Here is a 22,491-nt window from a genome sequence, read left to right as displayed (position 1 = left end):
AAACACTGGATATCTCAGAATATTGAAGTCAGCCCCCCAAAGTCAAAATCTTGGCTCCGTCCCTGATATTCATCAATGTTTACTGCTGGCATATTCATCTGGGAGCCTATATATGGAGGGGACTAACCATATCGGTATGACGATTCTAAAAATACAATTCCAAAAGCACTCAGTTCTGCTTTTAAATTCAGAATTTTTTTTATCCTGGACCCAACTAATTAATGCTATTTACTCAGCATAGCTTCATTAAATTTAAAGACACTTTTTCATGAGGGTCCGGTATTGGAATACGTTAATTGGTCAATTCATTTTGACAGTGTGTTTTGAATGATCGAAAAGCACAATGCCTGGAGAACACTCACATACATGAAGGGATAACATTCGAAGGTTTGCAAGAGACACGTTCATAAACCCACTTGCTCTTCCTGCCTACCTTGCATCCCAGCTAGTTTAAGAGTTTAACACGTCTTCAACCCTTGCCTCCAAAGCACCTCGATCGACCGTTGTGCACCGTCAAACCCACACACACACACACATCTTGCACTTTTTTGTTTGTGTATTTTACCATTCTATCGAATTATCTCTGCTCTCTTTGCAGATGAAAGGTGACCCAATGGTCCTTATCTACTTTTAAAGTAAGTTCCGATCGTGAGCAAAGCAAAGCGACTTGGCGAGGACAGGGTTAACACGTTGATTAAACAACAATGACGTCAAGAAAATGACGCGAAAGGTCACACCGCACCAGACCACCCCGAGAAGTCTTAACAAATCAAGACGGCTTTTCTGTGAAAATATTAATACCAGCCAAAAGTGGGTGGCTCGAATACATTTTTTTATATATATATCTCGGGAATTACATTTCAACACAAATTCCTCACATTCTCATCGGTAGCATTCTCAGGATTACTCTGCTGAGATTTGTCGAGGCATGCAGCTGCAGGTTTTGGGTTTAACGAGTGGTCGCCAAAAGCCACCAGGCGAAGGGTTTTGAGGACTCGGGCTCACGGCGGGAGGGCGAGCGTCTTGGACCGTGCAATTCGTTGCCAGGGCCACACGTACACAATGCTGGGGGCGTCAGTGGTGAAAGCTTATTTGGGGTTGTCACTCTCGACCGCGCCACTTCGAATGCACCGGGCGTGCGTGCTCAAGTTCCCCACCCACCCCCTCCTCTCGCTCGCAACACCGTCGGAAGCTGTGGTTCACAAGGCAGGCGTGCGCATAAAGAGCGACACTTCTTCCAAACTCTTGGATATTAAGTCTCTCGAGGTAAGGGTCTTAATATCTGTGAGTATAGTTCTAATATTTACCCCCACCCCCCCACCCCCATCTATTTAACGTAGTTTCGTATTTTTTTGATGTGTGTGTTTTGTTTGATGGCTAAAGCTTACAACATTGCATGCAGCGCACAGGATGATTTTTTTATGTGCATGTGAAAGGGATTTAGTTTATCGTGTGAACGTAAGCATTGATGCTATTTGGCGAACTGCATGCACAAAGGTAAGACGTACGTGACTTTATTAAATTGTCAGTATTGTATAATGATAGGCTGAGGCTGACAAAGACCAGTAAATATGATCTACGCAACAGCTTACCACGGTGTGTACAATACTTGATGGTTATTCATACTATGCGAGGGAGCATTCTGACAACGGGTACAAATGTAAAAATAAGTGAGTTCAACTTGTAACTTGCACGTGGGTATAATGTAAATATTAATTGTGTTATGTCATGTGCAGCGCCTTTTGACAATTCACCGCTGGATGAGGGTCGACCCGCGCCATGCGGATCGTTGATGTTGATTGAACATACCTGACCGTCCTGGAAGTGTGGGATGGCAATTTACGTTGTATCATAAGGTAAACATTTACTTTCACACGTAATTTAATCTGGGAAGGCAAACTAGCATGTTTTCGTTTAGCGCTTTTTCTGACATTTAAATGTTAAAATGGTATATTTAACTTTGTTGATTGCAGCGGTATTCAGAGGATCGTATATCGCAATTCAGCACAAGATATTTTTTTCATTTTATTGGTGGTATGCATTCTATAGTAACCACAAGCAATGAAATTAAGCATTAATTATGTGTTACATGTTATGTATTACATCTACAGTAATAAAACTATAAACATGATATAATAATTCAATTATCACAAAAAAAACAAGTTAACCCATCTCTGTGTCTTCATCAGTATAATATTAATAATGTTGTACAGCTCTAGCACATATTATCCTTCTGTCAACAAACACAATACAATAGTATTAACAACAACAAAATCTATTCACAAATACGTTCACTCAGACAATGAGTGGTATTTACAATGCCCCCAAGGTTGCCTTGGCAAGATTTGTTGTCATTTTCCACAGCTGCGGGTGGTACTGCGTGCATTCCAAAAAACGGAGCACAGGGAAGGTGAACAGTTATAAAAATCCAAAGGTCCTCCATTCGCCCCCCTGGACTCTGGGGCTCACTGTAACCAACGGCTTGCGTTTCACACACTAGGAGACTTTCTTCTATTAAAGATCCAAAAGTAATTATCTTGACATGTTTGGCACGACATCTAACCAACTCAACTTGGCTCGTATTTTGGCAGTGAGCACAATGTCTGTTTGGGGAAAGTTTTTTTTGCGTGCAATGGATTTAATGTGTATATTGTTGAACATGTTACACATGCACACCTGGTGTTGCAGTGAAAGACACGGTAGTCAATCCAACAATAGATTAACTTTAACAATTGGGATTGTCAACCATGCCACGAGCTGCCTACACTGGACCAAAGGGATGTGGGACAGTGTCAAACATGGGTGGCTGCTCCCGTGTAGCTGTGTGTTTGCCTTACAAATAGATTCCTTTCTATTGCTGTTATTTATTTTGTTTGCACCATGCCTCTCACACCAACGAATAACTGTCAAATGCTCAGTCGGTTGACTCAGAGGATAAACACGCATTCAGGGATTATAATGGGGTCATTGATCTGACAAAGGGAGAGAAAAACCGACCAACTACAAGTGTGTACACATATGGGACACACATGGGTAAAATCTCACAATTGTTTTGCATTAATATGTTTCATTTCATGATGATCTTTCTTCTAGCCTAAGTTGTATTGCAGTTAAATGTGTGGCAATTGATCAGTTTAGTATCAGTAATAGATCATATAACATTCATCCAACCCTAAAAAAAATGTTTACGTCATTGGTGGAGATTATTTTTAACGCCATTTGTACCAATACATATTTTAATGTTTCCTTGCTGCTACTGAATGATAAACAAACTTAGCTGGAAAATATTTTAAATGGGAAGTGGACCAATATGTTTACTATGTTAATATACTTATGGGGATGGAGCAATGGCGAGAGTATTTAGGTGCAGCAGTTAGCAAACTGCATTATCAACCAGGCGACCTTGGTTAGGATTTTGCCCATGGTTGGCATCTGTAGCGAATAATATCGGAACAGACGTGGTGAAGCATGGTTAATAAACCACACCAATGAATAACAGACCTTGGGGAAGCGTTCATCTAGCGCCGGATTTAAAAGGAATGGGTGTGAAAATGAGTCCACGTACATTATAGCAAGCCCACACACGTGGTGCTCGCCATAAAATCACGAAGACAGCATTCGAAACAGCAAAAGAAACACATTGAGCAAGTGCCTCTGTCAACTGCGCCATTTGCCTTATAGATACCCCACTGCTAAGCCTACAGCACGAGTGCAGAAACTCAGGAAATTATTCATCAAAATGTGACAGTGTGTCCAGAGGCAGCTTTGCTTTTTTCTCTCTCATCAATTTGCATGCCTAGACTCTGAAGGTAGAACAATGACACAAAGGCAAGCGCCACGCATTGAGAGAGAGAGAGAAAAAAATGTTTTTATAGTTTGTGAGTGGTCACAGTTTGAGCGTGAGCAGTCTGGAGGGTTAGTAAACTTTCAAAGACTTTAAAAAAAAGAGTCGCAGCCAAGCGAAGAGCGTTGCCCGCTCTCATGCACGTGCCACTGATTTAATCGGTCTCGCAGGATTCAGCTGAAGGCTTGAGGAATGTTCACACGACCCAAAAACCTTGATTATGAGTTTCATTCTGTTAACACGCACAGCTTGTTTGTCAATCCAAGCTATTGGGGTGGGGTTATTTTAGCCTACTCGAGTTGGAGGTGGGATATTATCATCTACATTTAGATTCCGTTTTTTTAATGTGGATGAATTCTTTTTTTAAAACGACATGCTAAATTAATCCCAGAGAATATTTGCCGAAACGTGGCATTTGATGTCACGCTATTGATAGGACCTACATGGTATGGACAGACAGCCTCCACAAGAAGAATGTGTACATTTGACCACAAGTTCATGCCTGTCAAATAATCTGAATAATTTACTACATTCTGTAACGCGGGGGACTGATGCAATTACTGAAGTTCATAAAAGGGATTGAAAATGTGATAAGGTGCTTACTAAGCACTGTAAACTCTACTTAAATTAAAGTGTATCAATATTTCCGCAAGCACTTGTTTCTATTTAATCCTCGTGATGATGTTTAAAAGTACCAAGCAGATAAAAGCTGTTGGTGAACCGCTGGTCCGGCTCTGTCAGTGCTCCAAAGCCTTTGACCTGGAGGGGAAAGTTGGTTAAAGCAAATGTTGTCCGTCACTTGTGAGCCTTATCTGCTGCTTGATGTTGTTGTAGGCAGGAGGGCTGTGGTTCCCTTTGAATAACAGGGAGTGGTTTGAGGTGCTGGGCCCACTGCTGAGGAACGAGAAAAACGTGTGGTGCACAACAGCAGCGTGGCGTCAGATGCAGTGTTCGATGGCATTTAATCGTGTTGTGCATTTTACATCATTTGTTTGGACCTATTGTGCAGTCTCGGTGATGTGTAGGTCATTTCGTGCACGTTGCCATTAAATTCGGCATTACACCTTCTTCCGGAGCATTTGTATGTGGACTAAGTATATTGTTATTTTATTATTTTATTTGAAAATAAAGCAAAGATGTATGGCTGTACCCAACTAGAGGCAGCTGTTCTAGCATTGGGACATTTTTATTTCACATCAGTATGCTGGGAAAATATATTCCACACTCAAACAAGTAATACAATATTAATAATGTATTCGAGCCCATTGTCAATCAAATGTTGAAGGAATGCCTCCCTACACCCTATCAGTCATGGGGGTTTGTTTGACCATGTCTACACATGCTGGCAAGTGCGTGTTTGTATAATAGAGGCCAGAAAACATTAAAAATGACTCGCCACTGATGGCCAGTCATGGAATTCAAGTTTTGCCAAGTTCACCACGTAGTGTGTTAACCACTGTGCCACCGCTCCGTTCCGAGATATTGTAATGCAAATTAACTGTCGAAAATACAATGACATATTCTTTGGGTATTTCGTTAAAGTCACGTAGATAGGTACAAATTAATAAAAAATTATGAATATGAAATAAACACAATTTTTATTTATATATATTTTTAATAAGTACCTATCTACATGACTTTACCGAAAGACCAAAAGAATATGAATTCCTGCAGTCACGAAAGCATTAAGTCAATATACAAAGACACATGCATCCATTTGTTTTTCAGGCTGGTTCAAGAAGTATTGCCTTCCACTCGAGTTTAAAACTAAATCAATCAACAAAATAACATTCTTCCCAATCAAGTTTATTGACGCAGGAAAATTATTCTCCCAATCGCATGTTTGAACCGTCATATCTCACTGGCAATCGTGACCGATCCACGCATGGACAACAACAATGGTATGGTTTGCTTTCACCTTCCAACGTGCTGAATGTTGATCAAGATTCAGCTTTGAGAGAAAAGGTTTAAAAAAAGTGGTTGCGTTTTCCCCTACAACGCAAGTTACCTGTGTCACATCCGCCTTGGAGGAGATGTCCATATTAGAGAATGAACCAGAATTATTTGCTTATGCTGGAGGCGAGCTGCAACGCAGCCTGAGCGATAGAGTGAGAACTGGAGACCGTGTCAATGAATCGATGGGCAAATTGTACTTGCAAAAGGCGAGGCTTGCAGATGATCGACAGGGGTGCAAAATAGATACCAAGATTACGAATGAACGGTCTGGCCTCGAGAGAAAAGGTTTGGCAGGCAGACAAAACTGCCACAATCTTGAGCAGGCATCAACGGACAGAAGTTGTTCATATTTCGATGGCAATATCGAGGATATGGAACAAGGTGGGGAAATTAAATATTCACATGGAAGAAAAACACCAGACAATGTTTCAGAATTAAAAGCAACAGTGGAAGCCTTGCAAAATTCAATTTCATATTTGGAAGACGAAAACACAAGTCTCCATAGAGAACTCAGGGACAAAAGAGTAGCCACATGCATGAACGCCTCCGAGATGTGTCCCAACAAAACCGTAGTGGTATATGAAAGGCCATGGGAATATACAGTGACATCGAATCCGCATAGCCACATTCTTCCAGAAACGAATTGTGACTCCACAATGGCAAGACGGGGTTGTGAGATTAATTCACATTCGAAGATGGGGGAACTAAAGATGAACGACCAAACTGTTGATGTTGAATTGGAAAGTGATGCGTCCACAAGCGGAGCCACTAATGATTATAGCAATAGAGACAATCTACGTGTGGCTTCAGAAAATAACAAAGATATGCTCCTTTTGCAAGGTCAGAAAATGCACAGTGAAAACATGGCGAATCAAGATGGAGAGAGTAATGGAGATTCTGACAAAATGTCGCTGCTAAGAAAACTTTCTGAAGCTGAAAAGCAAAGGAAATCCTGCTTGAGGGACATGCGAAGGTTGGCGCAGAAATACGAAGAGTCGAGGGAGCAGCTCAATGTGCAGAACGCTGCACTCGAGCGAGCGCTGCAGGAAAAACACGCGTTGTTCCTGAGCCTACAAAAACGACGGGAGGAGAACGAGTCATTGTCATCGATGCTGAGAGAAACGAAGCAAGAAAAACAAAAACTGCAAGATGCTTTCCAGAGGGCTCGCGAGGAGAATGACGGGGGCAATCGAGCGGCACAGGCATCGCGGGAGGAGTGCCAGCACCTGACAGAGGCAGCGTACAGGTTGATCCGGGAGAAGCAACTTCTGGAGGAGATGGAGGCTCAGCTGAGGGAAGACCTGGAAGACTGCAGGCATCGGCTGCACCAGAGTGACGATGACATCCTTGACCTGCGTGAGAAGGAACAGCAACTCATAGCCGAAAAAAAGGAATTACTCGCAAAGGTAAGCCCGTCACTGAGCCGTACGTCCACTCACCACAAACATTGTTTTTAGTCTTACGTTGTACAAATATTATGTTTTCAACATGTAATTTGTCCATTTTATGAATGAAATGATTGCCGTATACGCATGTAGGTATAATATTCTACGACGAGGTTAATACTTTTGTAATATTTTCATCGGATCAGTTCAATGTAGGTTATGAATTAATTCAAATTTTCATAATTGGATCATTCATATGCAATATTATTAAGTAAAATAATAAACCAAATAAATATAAAACTACGATTCTAGATTTAAAGCTTTCGTGACTGCCATGATCCATACTCTTTGGTTCTATTGGGTAAAGTCACGTAGGTGAAAATAAATAGCTATTTCAATGAGCCATTTCAATGCTAAATTATATGCTAATTCCTTTGTCAAGGCGCGTGGTTTTTTTCTTCTCACACAGCTTAAAGGTCGTGATCTAAGCGTGGCTTCTTCCATTCCAGCGCTGTCCTCCAGACAGTCTCGTCCCTTCACCTGATGAAGGCCGCTTGTGTTGTGGCCGAAACGTCGTGATTTTTTGTTATTTTATTTTCACCTACGTGACTTTATCCAATAGAACCAAAGAGTATAAAACTACGGTTGTATATACATTACGAATATGACAACTTGTCAATTGATCTTTTAATGTAATAATATTGCATTTGAGTGCTGCACGTTTTGTTCAACTGTCGCATATAGATGGTGACTGAGAGAGAAGAGAATGAGCAGTTGGAAGCGGCAATGATGGAAAAAGAACGGGCCAACCATTGTGCACGGAAGGAGCTGGTGGAGTTACGACAGAGGTGCAATGCCACGGAGCAGAAACTCCAAGCCGAACTGGAAGAAGCCCGCCTAGGGCAGAGCATGGCGGAAAAGAGTGCCCAGGGTATGCGTGAGGAGCTCAGGGCCACAGGGTACCTCGTGCAGGCTCTCAAAGAAGAAAAGCAGCTTCTGCGGAGAGAGGTGGCTGAGACCAACAGAGCCAGGGTGCAGGCAGAAGCTGAAGCTAGACGAAGCAGGGAGGCTTTGCTTCAGGAGGAGGAGCTGGCTCGGGATGCACTCCGAGAGAAGGAAATGATGGAGTTGGAACTTCAGCAACTCCGTGCGGACTACCTGCACCTGAGCGACAGGATCGCTATACGCCTGGGAGAGATGCACATTGAGGGGCAGCTCGAAGGAAATGAGAATCCCCCTGCAGATGACGTCGGTGATGGGGATGGTGTAGGGAATGGGAAATGACTTTCCAGCATGGCCTGTTCTAAGAGAGTACATTTCCATGGCTGTATATAAATTACTCCTCAATTTAAATATCTTTATTCAAATCCGTGCATGGAGGTTAAACTAAAATAAAAGATTAAACAATCTATACTTAAAGCATAGGGTTTTCTCAGTAAATATTTCGATTGATTTTGACTTAAAACTTTCGTGACTGCAGAAATTCATATTCTATAGTTCTGTTGGTAAAGTCACGTAGATAGGAAAAAAAAATAACAATAAAATAATAAAAATGAAAATAAAGTGAATAAAAAATAATAAAAGTATGATTATTTTTTTTATTATATCTACGTGACTTTACCGAAAGAACCATAGAATATTACGATTGATCATTTATTTACTTGTGTAAGGCCACATAACGATGTTTACCACAATCAAGAAAGTCAAAATTATCTTGACTTTATGGATTGCTACTCTGAATATCTGGATGTTGTCCTGATGATGCGTTTAGAGTACTGTATTTAGCTGTTATAGATTTCCACGTGTAAGCCACTTCGTTGAGCTACTATTTGTGGCCACGTCGCTTCTGAAAAAGAGCTTATAGCTCAGTGAGCCTATCTGGTAATTTTTTTTAAGTTTTAAATAGTGATATAGTTTCAAACAAAACGTCATATCAAATTGCTAAAATTGGTTGTGAGTATTGTCCTTTGAACTTACCGGTGAGCCAAAACAATAATCATCTGCAAGTTAAATGCTTGGAGACAACGTGGCAATTTGTTTGGCTGTGTCAGGTGGTGGGAGCCACTTAACAGCATGGATTTGGTCATACAATTAAGTTGCCTAACCAGGGCACCAGGGACCGGTTTCGTTGAAGACTATTTTTTCACGGACCGGGGGGGGGGTCATCATTGGGTCTTTCCCCCTTTTCAAAGAAGCTCTCATTTGGGGTTAGCTTGTGGGCTTACCAAAACTGTGACTGAGACGAGTGCGCGGTGCGGGAAAGAGGCGTGGACGGAAGTGGTCAATAAAATAATGGACTTCTCATAAGGAGTGCGCAACCTAGATCCCTCGCATGCGCAGTTGACAGTAGGGTTCGCGCTCCTATTAGAATCTAATGCCGCCGCTGATCTGACAGGAGGCGGAGCTCAGACGGTAATGCGAGCGATGGGGAGCGGCTGTCAATAACAGATGATGAAGCTCCATCATCTGTCAATAACAGATGATGAAGCTTCGCTCGTTCGCCCACCGCTCACCTCCTGCTGTGCGGCCCGGTTCCTAGCGACACGGACCGGTTCCAGTCCGTGGCCCGGGGGTTGTGGACCCCTGTTCTAACCCAAGAAATCTGTCATAAATCAGACGAAATATAGTGCCATATTGAAAGATGTGCTGATATATAAAAAAGAATGTGCCAGAAACACAATCAAATTAATATAACTACAGTGTAGGAAACACATGTTGGTATGTAACCATTCAAGTCTGCTGGATAATTTTATGTTTATACATTTGCTTCAACAAAACAGAGCACTTAACCAAGGTCGTATTTAAAAATACACCGTGGCTCACTTGGTGTAACGTGCTTTCAATACCATCCTAAGTTGCAAAAGTTTATCACATTTAGGTATGTTTGATTACACTTTTCATACATTTAACACATTATTTAACTTACATTGTGACTTATAATAGTGTTGCTCTATTTAAAGTCAATTTTAAAATTTCTACAGTATTTAGTTTGAGTGTTAATACAATTATATTTATATTTTTGCAGCCTATATCAATTTCATTTACACGTTTTTCATTACAAAAATAGCTTAAAGCTTCTGTGTTTTTAATTGTGTTTTTGCCATTGCATTTCTAATCGGTATTCAAATGATATTTTAATGCATAAAACATAAATTTTTATTCTATAGGTGAAATTATATCAGTGTGAATAAAATGCTCGCAGCAATTAGCCGTGTCTGGTGGTTACATCATAGCAAGCCAGCAGTGGCGAGTGTGGGGCTGTGGCAAATGCCAGTCATCTCAGTGAACGCATGAAGCCCGCTTCTGTCTCACGGCCTCCTGCCAGTGAACCGATCATACTTTTCACATGGCCTCAAAGTGCATATCGCCTGGCACGAACACCATGGTAATGACAACGCCACTTAGTGGCAAATGGCAACTGTTGTTGTGGTGCTTACAGGAGGAGTTGGTGAATGCTTCACTTGGTGAATTTAAATATTTAACAACTATTTCACTTTTCCATTATTATTTTCCTCGTATTGCTCCATGCAAACGCGAAGACACACACCAATGCTTTGTATTGCTTTATTCTATATTCATAATACACTGATTTATTTAAAACTAATAAATATTATTTTTATCCCTGTCACCAATAATCATCGTAAAATCATAGTAAACATGTACGTTTCAGATTCATTGGATGCATTGAACGACAGAAAATATTCATTGTGAAATCACACAAGAGAACAAAATATACCATGCTTGACAGGATTTAAGATGCCTTAACTTCCTCACAAAAACGAATTGCATAAGGAAGTTAGTGAAATATGGTACTTCAAGATTACTTTGAGGTTTAAATTGGGTTAATTAGTAATACATGCTACATTTCCGTAAATCTAAGTAATAATTGCATATGGCAATGTTATATATTGCCTCAGAAAAAGATTAGAATGGAGTAGCAGTGAAGTGGATCATGTCCGATGTAAAATTATTTACTGTGATAATATGCCGCACTATGTGGAGACAATACATTATATGTAGACACTTTCGTAGTGCCCATCATATGCCGAGTGGTAATATAAACCAGATGGCTACTCACATGTATTCAAGGTTAATTGTATTATACAATGTAATACTGACTGAGTTATTGTGACTGAGTTATTTTAAATTGAATGGTAACATCTGCATTTGATTACATAATTTACATCCGTCACAGCACTGATGAGGAATTTGTAAATTGGTTAGTGGATAAATGGGTTTTGACAATGACAGATAATTCTTAGATAATTAAGCATATCGTGCGCAAACAAGGATGTCAATGTCGATTATGTGTCAAACATGTCTTAACAAATAACTGATCTATAAGCAGCATTATATAAACTAAATGCACACTTTGAAATTGCATATTTTTAGTAATTTGGTTGATCATGTATTCATGTATTGCTTTAAACCTTTGACCAGTTGATCAGTGTGTCAATCGTTAACATTTAGACGTGACGCCTTACTAAAACGAGTTTGAGGTGTGCAGTACAACACTGGCGTGATTACAATCAGCAGTGTTGAAGAGGGGTTCGTTGTAAGAGGGAGTGGTGAGTGCACATTATTTGCTATTCCGTTTGCTGTCCGAGCACTTGATCCACAGCCCCAAGCGAGGGAAAATTACTACAGGAACAACACAAAACAAAATTAGAGAAATGTCCTCATCAAGAAACAACAATATATGCAGGCTATGATCTCTGATCTTCTGCAATCAACCTTTTCTTAAAATGCACAAGTTAACACATACATAATCGACTTTTTGTTTACATTAGTAACGGCTTTTTCAGGGACAATACAGCATCAGGCAATTTACAGTCTACTTATTAAATCATTTCACGTATTGACTGGCAATGATTAGCAAAAATATCGTGATTTATCGCGTGATCTTTATAAACTATCTCAGACGTTAAACACTTACACCTACATAACATATCGTGGTGAACATAAAATATAAAACATTGCAAACTCTTCGTGTTCAAATTATGGCGTTTCCATGTCCATGACAGCACGCATTCACCATCACCAGCAACAATGGATAATGTCCACCACTATTCCACGCTGTGGGCTCGCATGATATTGTTTTTTTCCGAGACCAAGGCACTCTGCAAACCTTCGGGCTACTATCAAAGGTTTGTTCATGAAGCCATCCAGATATATGAACATAGACAAAACTTCAACCGAGAAGATGGATACAAATTGAACAATCATTGGAAGGATGTTATCAACCAGGCAATGCCTTAACTTGTTGTTTTTTCCATCATTACCTGCCGGTGTACTGCTAGCCCCGCCCACTTTCCTCCCCCCCAGCCTCACGTCCTCTATCTGTTCTTCCACCACCCTCCCACTTCTAGCCCCGCCCACTTCCCCCCCGCCCAGCCTTACGTCCTCTATCTGTTCTTCCACCACCTTCCCACTTCTAGCCCCGCCCACTTCCCCCCCCCGCCCAGCCTCACGTCATTTTCCCCGAGCGCTCACGTGGCCTCCCCCTACCCCACACCCCCCCCTCTCTCTCCCCCCTTGCTCCTCCCCCTTTCTCACCTATATAACCTCTTGCCACGGCAGCTCTCCCGCCGACTTCAGCATTTTCTTGCTGTGGTTGTCGCACCTGATGAAGATCGCTTGTGTGGCGATCGAAACGTCGTGATTTGTTTTATTCTATTTCTACCTACGTGACTTTACCGAAAGAACCAAAGGGTATAGTAATTAATTGGCAATACGTGATGCCAGCTACAATCCGTTTGGCCAGCTCTCACAGTGCAAAGTGCAATTGGCTGCAGTGATGGCTCTCATTCCCTGCGGTTGGTGATGGTGTATGTATGTCTGTATACCAGCGGTATGGAGGTGAGGATTGGTGGATCAGACAAATTGTGAAATTTCCTTCCCATATGCATCGAGGTGCCATAACCTGGCTTACAAGGACAAGGTCGGACAGCAAAGTTGGACTTCACTCGTTTCATGTGTTTGGAAAAGTGTGGGTTTTCTCAGGGCGCTCCAGTTTCCTCCTGCGTGTAAACCCTTACGAATTGACAATAACATCAGTTTAACACGTAGGCTTTCGTGACCAATATTATTCATAATAAAGGTTTTTGGGTTAGATCGCGTTTATTTATAAATGTGTCGTAACCCTTACTGGCAAAGACTAATTAGAGAATCCATTGAAATTGAGAGGAACAAGAATAACTTTAATCGCTCTGACAGCTACAGGCTTAGTGCGGCCTGGAAGCGTATTATTAAATAATACACATTACATTTTGATTTAAGAATTACTAATCTACAATTCATTACTAATCATAACCAATGACTGACTACTAATCGATTATATAATTACAATACCCCCCCCCCCCGCCTCTGATCACTGCACCTGATATGAGTTAAATGATGACGTCACCCTGCTGCTCTATATAAAACCGGGAGCAAGCGAGGGCTTTACCATTCTGGCGAATTGCCCGATGATGCTGGATGTATTTACCAGCGAAACGCCGTACTGAAACTGTAAATGTGGATTCACTCTTCAACACACCGGTGGGCTAAAGTAGTGAATTATTTGTCTTTTGTCAACGTGACACTTTTTTTGCTGATTGGCCGTGTCAGGTGGTGGAGGGTTACGACACATTTATAAATAAACGCGATCTAACCCAAACACCTTTATTATGAATGACAATAACATCTCAATACATAGAGGACCACAGAGCTTGGGGGGTAGGGGAGGGGGGGTAATTTGTCACCGGCTCACCGCCTGGATGCTTTACCGCTCGTCTCTCTTCAAGAGCGAGTGAATATTGTGCAGTGCATTACAAGTTTAAATTATGAATCGTTATTATTAGAGCACATACTTACGTGTGCAGTACCGCAGGTGGATGCCACCAATGTTTGTTCTACACCTGCTGCTGCTGCTGGCTAATCCAGGTGCTGTACTTGGAGATGAAGGTGAACACTCCTGGAGTGCCTGGCTGGGAGCACTGGCGGCCCCAGCTGGCGAGCCCCACCACGTACAACCGCCCATCAGTGTTCAAGCAGGAGACTGCCCCTCCTTTGTTGCCCTGCCATGACAAAAATATATATATACTGTGACACTCCTCTTATCCATGGCCCTATCACTCACAACTCCTATTACTGGCAGGAACCTCCTGGTTACACCACCAGCCCACAGGGGATTATTGTGTCCGTCCGTGCGTCGTGCATCCACACATGGGAGGGGTGGGGCTGGGTGGAGAGGGGAGGGTGGGGGTGGGGAGGGGAGGGGAGGGTGGGGAGGGGCTGGGTGGGGGGTGGGAGGGTGGGGCTGGGTGGGGAGGGGCTGGTCACCCCGTGGTGCCCTTATAAAACTCAACGTTTAACCTACTCACGCAGGCTTGTGCCCGCCCTCACAGTCGGACATATTTGCGGAATACACCACGTGGTGCCGCCGTTGACCCTGGCCATTGACCGAGCAACCCAACGTTCCTACCAGCTCCCTCCGCAGGAATGTGTTATCCGCGGACAAGCGCGATATGTGAGAAATTATATTTGCGAATCACATCCCCGATTAGCACGGTGTCAAATAAGTTCAACATACATACATCTGTGTAACTTTGCAGATGAGTCACCATGAGGTGGTGGGACATTCAATCTATAATGTTCATTTATCCATCGATAAGTCACGCAGAAGTGCTGTGTGCATCCTACTACGTGCGTATTTTTCTGCACAGACAAAATAAGTCATCCAGTAGTAGTGGGAAATTCTACGACATGAATGAGAGAAGTTTAACTCTATGCAGTATTACACTGCATGCAATATTACATAGCAGTTGGGCTCTTTGTGCCAAGAAGGGAAGTTATGGCAAGATATATTAATGAAGAGCATTATGGTGAATACATTTGCAATAATCCGACCAACCAAAGTAGATGCGTTTCCAAAATAATTGTTGAATGCGTTTATATCTATCACATTAGACCTTTATATATGTATGAATATTTTATCAAAAAAAGCATATTTTGCCTAGGAGCCATAATGAGATGCTGCTGCAAGTAGTGTAATATTGTAAAGGCGTGCACTGATTTAAATATGTGAATACTACATACAGAATGTTTTCAAACCGTAAAGTTAACTTTTTATTAACGAACCATCCTTTCAGCACTGCAAAAGGAATAACAATCGTTATAAAATGCTGATATGGAAATAATCGCAAAGCGTGTAGAATTACAAACACAATTACAACACAGTTTTCTGAGCAAACGGATTTTGTTTAAACAGCATCTGAGATGTGACTTACCCAACATGCAGATGGGTAACTAGAGACATCAGCACAGAGCATCCTCACATTCACCGATGATCCATAATTGCTCGACGAGGCACAGGTTATTTGTGGGACGATGCGAACTGTAACACCGCTTGCAAAGGCTGAAAAATATTAAAATATACACGAGCATTAATAACTGCACGCATAAACAGCACGAAGTTAATTAAACGTCTTTCAATTGCACATCTCAAGCCCTGCCAGCAAGTCAGGCGCTGCAGTTCTCGTGCTGTATGTGTTCAGTTGCAGGTGACATTGACTGAGCGAAGTCTCACCGGGGTAGGAGGTCAAGTAGCAAGTTGTTGATGTGCTGGGGAAACTAGGGCTGTCTGATGGGACGCAAGCCGGTGAGGCGATGTCTGAAATGGGTACACGGCGTGCCAACTCCACCAGGGCCAAGTCATAGTCCTGTGGGAGTGATGTGGAGAATTGCCCATGTGCGATGATTCTCCGCACCGCAAACTTGTGTAGGAAGCGAACGACACCATTGACTGGGTACTGGCCCAGCAGAGCCTGCCAACCTTGAACCTGCAGGCTACAACACAGCGCCGCATTAGAACACGTACTGTAAGCGTTTTCACCCACTCCTAATGCAAGTGTGGTCTTCCACGTCAGACAGCGCGTTGATCACATGTTCTCTAATGCTTGTGCCACGCACTACTGCGGACATCTTCACTTTACCTGCATTCAACTTCTGGCGATGCCCGAAGTAGTGCGTGGAAAAAGCTTGAGACAAGATATGCTCACCACACAGATTCACCAAAAAGACCACACCTGAAGAACCACATGTCTGTTTCTAGCTTTGCCAAGAAAAAAATAGAATACATTTGACACTGCATTTATCAGAGGCTTCTGCTAATTGCAAAGCACAGATTCCATAAATGTGTCTTAAATTGCAATTGTCTGCCACTTACCAATGACAAAGTGAGTTTTTGCACGTTTAAATACCAAATTGGATTATAACTGGCGAGTCACCTTGTGTCCAGTAACAGCTGCCACTGCAGAGGAGATGCCCTTTAAAATGTTTGATGTGAGGTAAAGTACACCCCCGATGGATAGGGCAGTAAATAATTACAGTGTACATGACATTTTAACTCTGCTATTTGAAACTAGGTGTTACACAGATATAAAATAAAAAGTACAGGAGAAATTTGTGCAATAATAATGGTCGTGTACCATACTCTGAGTTACAGAAAAGGGGCAAAATACCTGGCATTCTGGGTACAGTGAGCGGCTGTTATCAGCCATCTATCGCCGATGAGTGTTGCATCACATGTAACGTTTCCATTGACCAGACTGGCAAGCCAAGGAGTCTGAATGAGAGAGCCCTGGCCACATGCTGAAAAATAAAATAATAATAAAAAGATTGAGTGACGTCAGCAGCAAATACATTAACAATTCAAAAAATATTAAATGATTGATCTAAATCTCGGAAAAGGTTTCATATTTTACACATGAAAACGAATTAAATTGAAAAGTGAGACTTACGATACGAAGGCTTTGGTGTGAAGTGTAGCGGGATATGCAATAACACATCAACACGGAGCAAGTGTGACAAGACATCAGGTCACGTGTTTGAAATGTGGTGTTACATAACTCTTGAAAAAATTAGCTGCTATCATGAAATGCATGTTGAGATCAAAAGCATACAACCAGCAATAGCTGTGAAGGTCGGACGTTAAACAAATGGAAAAGTAGAACACATTATAAAAGTGTCTTAAAAATAATGAGTATGGTTCTACATAGATAAATTATCATCGAAAAGGGGAAGAAGAAGAAGATCAGTTCGTAGAACAATGTGTGTGGTGCTGGTGCTGAAGATCACAAATGGTTCAAAGTATCTGCCATAGGCATCAACGCTCAGTTATGAGGATGACACTAGAATCATTAAACTGACCATGCAGCTTCTGTACGTCGAAGACAAGAGCTGCATTGCCACCTGAATTACAACCACAGATTAATGGCACCTGTATATATTTTCTGTACAGACTGATATTATGTTACAATTATATGCAATAAAGTGCGTACCACGAATGGGATCCAAGGGTGTCACGGACGTATACGTCACTTGAAACCCTCTCCCTAGAATCAGACAACAAAATAAGAATAACAAATTTTAAAAACATGCAAACATATACACACCTGAAAATGAAAATAGTGAATATGTACAAACTGGATATGTAACAATGGATTGATTGAAATCGATAAATTATTTATGTACATTATATAAATTACACTCATGCTGCATTTATTCTACTTGAGCAAAACAATTATGCAAAAATAAGAAAAGTAAACAATACAAACAAGACTAAATATGGGATAAAACAAATTGGTTCTTAATTCCACTTTTGACCCCAGATCGTGACAAATCATTAATCTGCTGGGGGAGAGGGAGTCAATCATTAAGGCCTGGTGTACATCGACATATTTTATAAAGCAGTCGGTGTGGAGCTTTCACATGCAAAAAATTCCTTTGTGTCCTACCTATGGGGGGGTCATAATTTTCATTGTAATAATTTACACAGTCACTGAATAATATCAAGTACCAAAAATGTGGAAAATGTTACGGAACAAACCTGCCAATACTTGTTGCTTAGTCCAAACCAAGGTTATGTTTGAGTAGAGAGATCTGATTGCAGGTGGGACATCTGATCCACAGAATGTTGCCAATTTAGTGTCAGGGGTTGTGATGTTTCCATCGTAAATGTCCACACGTTCATTCAAGCAGTCACAGGATAGACTACAACACAAACAGACGTTAGCTCAGACAGAGATCCACCAAGTGACACTTCTTTCAAATGTTTCTTGCCATTGGTTTTTCACACCTGATGATGACTGTTTGCGTTACAGTCGAAACGTCGTGAGAATTTTATTGTTTTATATATATTATTATTTTATTGTTTCCCTTCAACGTGACTTTACCGAAAGAACCAAGAATATAGAGATCCACCATTTAGCCTAATAGGCTATAGAGGCAAATGCGAATAGCAAGCACCAACTAGTGCGGGCATTGCACAGAAACTGGAGACCACGACTCAGTGCTGATGTTTGCATGCCATGCCAGATGCTCATTTAAGGCCAAATTGATCTATGGGAGGTCTGAGACAAGTTCAGATATCGTGTGTAGCTGTTGGATATTTGACAAGGACTGAGGTTGTTGGGATTATAGTTGAAGTCTTTGCTTCATACTCTTTGGTTCTATTCGGTAAAGTCACGAAGGTAAAAAATAAAATAACAAAAATCACGACGTGAATGAATGAGTGGAGTGAGTGAGTGGAGTGAGTAGAGTGAGTGAGTGGAGTGAGTGAGTGGAGTGAGTGAGTGATTGGAGTGAGTGGAGTGAGTGGAGTGAATGAGTGGAGAGAAATAAGCAGCTGTGAAAGTTTGGGATACCACTAGGTGAAGGGACCGTGCTGTCATGAGGACAGCGTTGGAGTGAAAACAGCCAAGCCCAGGTCGCGTCCTTTAAGCTGTGTGCTTCATGTTGAATTCACTCCTAATTAAAACTTTCTCAAATGTCTATGAACATCTTAATACCTGTATTTTTTCAGACAAGGTAAAGCCCTCTTTTTTTTTTTACAAATTACTTGCTTCATTTATCTATTTTTCATATCACTATGTTACTTTTTGGAATTATGATGGCCAATTCTAAGAAAAAACCCAACCATTATGCCACTGCTTATGGCACAATTTTGGAGTGGCCCAAAGTGAGTGTGGTTTAGTGGATTACATTTTCTGGAATAATGGAGAATCTCATCAGCAATCTCCCAGATACTGATAGTTTCTGAAAAAAATGTAGAATGGGGCTCCACACATGGGGTTCCATCAATTTGGTACAATGTATGGTCGAAAATTGGAACGGTACATTAATTAGTTGGAATCCATTTTTCAGCAAATCCGTGTGACAGAATTATGGAAACGTACAGAAACAAACTCCGCATGCACCAGGCCTTTCATATATAATCTTTCTTCCAACTTCCTAGTGTTTTCAAGGCACAACTCAATCGATAAGCCAGTTAATATTCCTGCCCTATTTCTGCTCTGAAGCCCCAATGTGTGAAATGCAGAACCTATTTTTCTGTTAAAATGTCATTTTAACAATGGAAGTTGGAATTCATTATTTATTGTTAGAAAAGTTCCAGTGGAATAAAAAAATGATAACATATTGTAAAAATTTACAATAAACAAGTACATTCTTCTAAACTGTAAAACGGTGTGAATCCAAGTAATGTTATTTAATTAACAAGAAATTATCGCTGAGCCTGAGGATGCTGTTTTTCATTCAAGGGTTCAATTCAAAGCTCTGCACAGATAGATTTAACAATCCATTGCGCAAGTTAATTTTTTGGGAGATCGTACAGCTCCACACCTACAATATTTCGAATGCACTGGTGGCCTTCAATCCACATGCTAACCAGGCTCAACCCTGACTAGCGTCCAAGATGTGCAAGCGAACGGGCATGTACATCGTATTTTAGCCATAGGAAAACGTGACATTTGGGTGGTATCGTATACAAACCTCAACAAGGTAAACTGAAGAAGTAGAACTTTGCCAGGAGATGCTGTTATCATCCACGTGTAAGGCGTACTGCCACCACACTGGCTGCCAAAGTTACTTGAAAGAATCGTTCCATTTGCATTACTAAGCTCTGTAGAACACCGGCGATTGGCTGTTGACAAACGGGGAAAAGATTACCATCATTACTGAATGACACTGAAATAATACAACATGCAAATTAAGTTTTCTCACAGTACAAACATTTAGTTAAATTCTAGTGAAAGATTTTGCAACATACACACCACTGCAAATGACACTTGCATCTTCAATGTGGCTGCAGTCATGCTGCCCCCATGGGCGATGAGAACATGATCCCAGGATGGATTCAGAACCAGTGCAACTGACATCATCCAGCCATATGGGGCCATTGCCCTGACCAAAGTAGGCAACTTGTGGGGCAGAAATAGCAGCCCCACAGCCGACCATGCGACAGACGACCTGGGCATCGTTAATATCCCAGGAATCATCACAGACCGTGCCCCAGGAACCATCAAAGAGGACCTCCACTCTGCCTTGACATGGCCCTCCTCCTCCAACCAGGCGAATGGTTGGATCTGTGGAGTGAACAGAATGCAGAAAAGTAATTGTTTAGAAAACGATGTACGTTGGACTTCTTTGCGGAATGTACGTAGCCAACCATGGCACAATTTGATTCAATTTCAAACAAACATTTAAACCCCAAATATTTTGACACCATTTTATGGATGTTTAGATTACGTCATGATAACACATAAACTAGCCGTGCCGATGTGATGTTTTTAGGAGAAAATATTTGTTTGCATTTATTGGTCTTGGATAAGAAATCTAGAAAATGCGAAGAAATCTATAACATACAATCATGATAGAGTTGCACCAGTTGGGTCTTAGAAAAAGTTGCAACCCACAAATCAACTGAAGATTAATGGAGCTGCTAGCCATGCGCTGTGCTTGCACTGTAATCCATATTTTCTTTTGAGTTTAGTAGAATCACGTGGCTCTTTCATCACACAATCCACATCACACCGAATTGGTGCGAGAACATTTTCTTTAAATGTTGGTGGGGAACTAATGACAAGATCTGCAATTATTTCCCCCCAAACCAACGCGGATTATTGGATTCCTGCTGTATACTGCGTTGTATGTATAATTTTGCATCATAAACCATTAAAGATAATAACCAGAATCGTGATTCGTATCTCATCATCGTTACTTTTTTATATGGTCCTTTCACTGGATTTTACAATGAAAATGAAAAAGAAGGACTTTACATTGCATAAATTTCATAGTTATATTAAAGTAGCAATAACCATTATGAACACAGACACGATTGATAATTATAGGTGAATAAGAACTTCACCAAAATGAAAACATATGTTAATGGATTGTCAAATAACCCAATAAGTGACATGGCAAAGGAAAGCCGTTATCCAGTAGTGGATTGAGAATAGCCATAAATTATTAAATTATTATGGATAATGTTGACAATGATAAACAAAAATTCTGCTACGAATGATGTTACATGGGCGGTTTTTGTAACGAATATCACATATACTTCGAATTACAACCAAGTTTTGATTAAAAAATAATGAATGAATATGCACATCGATTTACTGACAAATGCCATCTCGCCAATAGGTTGAGTTTTCAGCTGCCTTGTAGTGGGTAATGTGCTTTTAGAACTGTCATCAATGAAGCAAATTTTAAAACGGGTTTCCCTTTAGCTGAGGTATAGACAGTGCAATTCATACATATGCAGTAATATTTATCATAAACTCTAGCACTAGAATATTGCCTTCTGTATATTAGATGCATATTAGCGCTTGAAGTTTTAACTAAACATATTTTGAGATGTACCCACCACTGCAAATGACACCAGCATCTTCAGCATGAACACAGTTGTGTTGCCCCCATGGCAGGTGAGGACAATTTCCTAAAGAGGATTCCGACCCATTGCATGTCACATCATCCAGCCAGATGGTGCCATTGCCCTGACCAAAGTAAGCATTTGATTGGGCAGAAAGAGCAGCTCCACAGCCGACGTTTCGGCAGACAACCTGGGCATCATTGATGTTCCAGTAATCATCACAGACCGTGCCCCAGGACCCAGAATAAAGGACTTCCACTCTGCCTTGACATGGGCCTACTCCTCCAACCAGGCGAATGGCTGTCTCTGTGGATTCAAGAAATGAACACTGAATAAATTGTCAAGCTTTAATATATACCATTGTGAGATCCTGATGTTTAATCTTTTCTAACGTTGATTATTTGAAAATACAACCTTTTAAATATGTGGTTGTGGTTTAGTTATTACATAGACCCCCATTTACAATCAACTTTTTACTTCAATAAGGTATGAATTTGTTGACAAATTTTTACTCACCAGGGGCTTGAGTTGTTGGCTGCGTCGTAGCGGTTGATGTACTTGTTTGAGCTGTAACCAATTAAGATTTCACATATTAAAAGGGGTATTGAATT

The 22,491-nt window shown here is 41.1% G+C and overlaps 2 protein-coding genes across 4 annotated transcripts; one reads left to right on the top strand and one right to left on the bottom strand.

Moving 5' to 3' along the window:
- The first annotated feature begins 931 nt into the window (after positions 1 to 931).
- LOC116940254 (uncharacterized) lies at positions 932 to 10,811 on the top strand. 3 transcript variants are annotated; one of them, XM_032949768.2, is made up of 4 exons: positions 932 to 1,266; positions 1,737 to 1,856; positions 5,573 to 7,206; positions 7,930 to 10,811. In XM_032949768.2, exons 3-4 carry the CDS (start codon positions 5,878 to 5,880, stop codon positions 8,467 to 8,469), a joined length of 1,869 nt encoding a protein of 622 aa, XP_032805659.2. In that variant the 5' UTR covers positions 932 to 1,266; positions 1,737 to 1,856; positions 5,573 to 5,877; the 3' UTR covers positions 8,470 to 10,811. The 3 variants fall into 3 exon arrangements, with proteins under 3 accessions (XP_032805659.2, XP_032805662.2, XP_032805661.2); XM_032949770.2 differs by lacking the exon at positions 932 to 1,266 and adding an exon at positions 1,355 to 1,497; XM_032949771.2 differs by lacking the exon at positions 1,737 to 1,856.
- Positions 10,812 to 11,498: 687 nt separating this feature from the next.
- Positions 11,499 to 22,102, bottom strand: LOC116940388 (chymotrypsin-like elastase family member 2A). Its single transcript, XM_076065672.1, has 10 exons — positions 21,875 to 22,102; positions 20,280 to 20,591; positions 19,999 to 20,149; positions 18,056 to 18,219; positions 17,508 to 17,561; positions 16,689 to 16,818; positions 15,755 to 16,014; positions 15,456 to 15,583; positions 14,041 to 14,243; positions 11,499 to 11,826 (listed from the first exon to the last, which is right to left on the bottom strand). The coding sequence occupies exons 2-9, from the start codon at positions 20,461 to 20,463 to the stop codon at positions 14,079 to 14,081; spliced, it is 1,236 nt and encodes a 411-aa protein (XP_075921787.1). The 5' UTR covers positions 20,464 to 20,591; positions 21,875 to 22,102; the 3' UTR covers positions 11,499 to 11,826; positions 14,041 to 14,078.
- Between the last annotated feature and the right edge of the window lie 389 nt (positions 22,103 to 22,491).

The sequence above is a fragment of the Petromyzon marinus genome, chromosome 8 (assembly GCF_048934315.1).
Source record: "Petromyzon marinus isolate PM22_M1 ecotype Great Lakes invasive population chromosome 8, UKy_Petmar_22M1.pri1.0, whole genome shotgun sequence".
NCBI classification, from domain to species: Eukaryota; Metazoa; Chordata; class Hyperoartia; order Petromyzontiformes; family Petromyzontidae; genus Petromyzon; species Petromyzon marinus.
This window is presented reverse-complemented; position numbering and strand designations above follow the sequence as displayed.

What these genes read in the sequence shown, in the direction of transcription:
- LOC116940254 (XM_032949771.2), top strand. Translation starts at nt 5,878, where the DNA reads ATGTCCATATTAGAGAATGAACCAGAATTATTTGCTTATGCTGGAGGC. An exon ending in AAAAGGAATTACTCGCAAAG is followed by an intron (nt 7,207 to 7,929) that starts GTAAGCCCGTCA and finishes TGTCGCATATAG; the next exon opens with ATGGTGACTGAGAGAGAAGA.
- LOC116940388 (XM_076065672.1), bottom strand. Translation starts at nt 20,463, where the DNA reads ATGGTCGGCTGTGGGGCTGCTATTTCTGCCCCACAAGTTGCCTACTTT. An exon ending in CTTCAGTTTACCTTGTTGAG is followed by an intron (nt 18,220 to 19,998) that starts GTTTGTATACGA and finishes TTTGTGTTGTAG; the next exon opens with TCTATCCTGTGACTGCTTGA. An exon ending in CTACTTGACCTCCTACCCCG is followed by an intron (nt 15,584 to 15,754) that starts GTGAGACTTCGC and finishes AATATTTTTCAG; the next exon opens with CCTTTGCAAGCGGTGTTACA.